Here is a 3166-nt window from a genome sequence, read left to right on the forward strand (position 1 = left end):
TGGGGAGGATGGAGGGGTTTGGGTGCAACAGCTGAGAAAGCTTTGACACAGCAGCCACCAGGAGCAATCCTGCCCGGAGGTCTCAGGGCTGACACGGGACATCTGGAGCGGGAGCAGCTTCCCGGAGAAGCACCAGGTTCTTGGAAAGGGAGAGATCACAGAGCCACAGGCTGGTTTGGGGGATGAGGGACCTTAAAGATCACCCAGTGCCATCCCTGCCATGGCAGGGACACCTTCCCCTGTCCCAGGGTGCTCTAAGCCCTGTCCAGCCTGGCCTTGGGCACTGCCAGGGATCCAGGGGCAGCCACTGTTGTTGTTCCAGTGGCAAACACTGGCCCTGCGTTTGAGGGCTGCTGAGGCTGAGGGCAGGGGAGCTCCCTGCCAGGAGCACTGCAAGAGGGCAACCCCCGCGGGGACAGGGAAGGCAGAGAACGGCATCCCAGCAAGGAGGGATTCTGCCCCTCCCAGGTGAGGCCCCACCTGCAGAAGCGGGGCCGGGCCCGGTCGCGTTCAGTAACCCGTGGGCGTGGTCTCATTTGCATGAGCCAATGGCAGCGGGCTATGCAAACGAGTGCGGCGCGGGTTGGCCGGGGCGGGCGGGGCCGCGCGCGCGGGGCGCCTTTGTCCGGCACGGGCGGCGGGGCCGGAGCGGCCGGAGCGGCCGGAGCGCGGTGTCCGAGCGCTGCCCGCTGTCCGAGCCCCGAGCGGTGCCCGCCCTGCCCGCTGCCTGTCCGAGCCCTGAGCGGCCGTGTCCCCGTGATGACTCTGGAGGAGCTGCCCGGGGAGCGCCGCGCCGCCGGGAGGTGAGGCCGGGGGGGCGGCGGGGGCCGGGCGGGGAGCGGCGCGGGGTGGCCGGTGACGGCCGGTGCCGCGTGTCCCGGCGCAGGATGGAGCAGGCGGGGGACGCGCTCGAGGAGGTGCTGAGCAAGGCGCTGAGCCAGCGGAGCCTCACCCTCGGCGTCTACGAGGCGGCCAAGCTGCTCAACGTGTGAGTGCCCCCCCTCCCCGTGCCCCCGGTGCCCGCTGCCCGGTGCGCCCGCGGTGACGGCGGTGCCCCGCAGGGACCCCGATAACGTGGTGCTGTGCCTGCTGGCTGCCGAGGAGGAGGAGGCGGGGGACGCGGCGCTGCAGATCCACTTCACGCTGCTGCGGGCCTTCTGCTGCGAGAACGACATCAACATCCTGCGCGTCAGCAACCCGGCGCGCCTGGCGGAGCTGCTGCTGCCCGCCGCGGGCCCCGACCCGCCCGCCGACCTGCACTGCGTGCTCGTCACGGTGAGCCCCGGCCGCCGCCGCGGGGGGACAGCCGCGGCTCCCCGGCGCCGCTCGGGACCCCCCCGAACCGCCGCGCCCGGGGCTCGAACCCGCGGCCCCAGCGAGGGGCCCGCGGTGCCTCCCGCGCCCCGGGAGCGCCGGCTGCGCTCGCCCCTCGTTCGCTGTGTTTTCCCCATCTTCCTCCTTTGTTTCTCCCCTCTTTCTCCTGTTCTGGCTTTTCTTTCCTTAGTTTTCCTCCTTTCCCCGCTCCGTCTTCATTTTTCCCCCCTTCCCTCGTTGTTTTTCCCTTTTTCTTTCCCCCTGTTTTTCTCTCCCTTCCCCCCCTTTTATCTCTCCTGTTTTTTCCCCCCCTTCCCTACTCTGCCCCAGAGTCCAAAGCTAAACTCCTCACATGCTCCCAGGCCTGACTTGTTTGTTTGCCTCGCCAGCAATTTAAGATGATTCACACTCCTGCTCTTTCTGCTGCGCTCCCCCCACCCCCCCGCGCCGCTCTCGGCTTGTTTTTGCTGCCGTGCTGGAGCTTTTTGCCGTCCCCTTTCCAGAACCCGCAGGCGTCGCAGTGGAAGGACCCGGCGCTGAGTCAGCTGATGTGTTTCTGCCGGGAGAGCCGGTACCTGGACCAGTGGGTGCCGGTGATCAACCTCCCGGAGCGGTGACCCGCGTCCCGCAGCCGCAGGACTCTCGCTCAGGAAGGAACTCCCTGCCCCGGCTCCGGCAGGGGAGGGAGGCAAAATAAAACCCGACGGCAACAGCGACAAAAAAAAAAAAAAGAAAAAAGAGAAAAAATAGATATAAAATAATAAAGCTCACACTGATGTCATTTGGAGGGGTTTGGCTGGAGCTGAGCGTGGGAGCTGTGGAAAAGAGGGATGAGCCCAGCCTGATGCCCTCCCCAGAGCTCCCCTCACTCCTTCTGTCCTTAAGTGCCACTTAAAGTTCCTGCTTTAAACACCTTAACGAGCAAACAAGGTTAATCGAGGCCTTTTGCCAGCAATGTTGTTGTATTTTTGGGATGTAATTCTCACGTTTTTATGCTAAGATATATAATAATAATAATAATAAGTTATTTTCTGATATCGATGGGAAAATTATTTATACTTGGAGGTCTGAGAACCGAAACGCCCTCGAGCAGTTGGTCTGCAACCACGAATCTTCTCCCAGCTGGCTGCAAAAGCAGCACCATTAATATAATTGTTTGAAATTCGAGTGTTTTCTGGGGTTACGGTGTTCTTGTTTTGTGTTTTCTTTTTTTTGAAATAAAGCGTAAAATCAAACCTTTGGCCCAGGCTTTGATTTCCTCACTCCACGAGTGCAGACACAAGGGCTGAGCAGCAGCTGCTTCCTCCTCCTGGCCGTGGGCAAGGTCCTGTTGTGCAGCTCCAGTGTGGGTTCATTCCCGGCCCCTCCCAAGCAATTAAAACGCTGGAGCAGCCCATGTGCTGCAGGAAATGTTGGGAATGTTATTTATTTATTTATTTGGCTTGAACGCTGCCACAACAGCAGCTAAAAAAATATTAAAATTTAAAAAAAAACTGGGCTTTGCTGCCGATGTTTCCGTGCTCCTGCAGCTTCCCCCTTGGCAGGGGAGATCCTGATTCCCTGGGGGAGGAAAACCTGGCCCGGGATTTGGGCTCTCTGGCAGCTCGCAGCTCCTCTCCAGTGCCACAGCCAGGCTGGCACAGATGGCATTTCTCCGTGCGGCAGGACAGGACAATGCCCCTGCTGCCGGCGGTGCCTGGGGACAGCGGTGACACACGCTGTCCCTCCCCAGGCCACCCCGCTGTGCCCAGCCCGGCCAGGACGGGAGGCTGGACCTGTTCTCCCACTCCTGGGATGCTCCAGCACGAGGCCACCCTGTCCCTGTCCCTGTGTCCAGCCCGGGTGCCACCCT

The 3166-nt window shown here is 61.9% G+C and overlaps 1 protein-coding gene across 1 annotated transcript; it reads left to right on the forward strand.

Annotated features, from left to right (window-relative positions):
- Window positions 1-618: 618 nt before the first annotated feature.
- Window positions 619-2549, forward strand: GADD45A (growth arrest and DNA damage inducible alpha). The gene is made up of 4 exons (XM_041472209.1): window positions 619-803; window positions 887-988; window positions 1062-1275; window positions 1818-2549. The coding sequence occupies exons 1-4, from the start codon at window positions 760-762 to the stop codon at window positions 1929-1931; spliced, it is 474 nt and encodes a 157-aa protein (XP_041328143.1). The 5' UTR covers window positions 619-759; the 3' UTR covers window positions 1932-2549.
- The last annotated feature ends 617 nt before the right edge of the window (window positions 2550-3166 follow it).

Source organism: Pyrgilauda ruficollis, unplaced genomic scaffold, assembly GCF_017590135.1.
Source record: "Pyrgilauda ruficollis isolate IOZ18807 unplaced genomic scaffold, ASM1759013v1 scaffold283, whole genome shotgun sequence".
NCBI classification, from domain to species: Eukaryota; Metazoa; Chordata; class Aves; order Passeriformes; family Passeridae; genus Pyrgilauda; species Pyrgilauda ruficollis.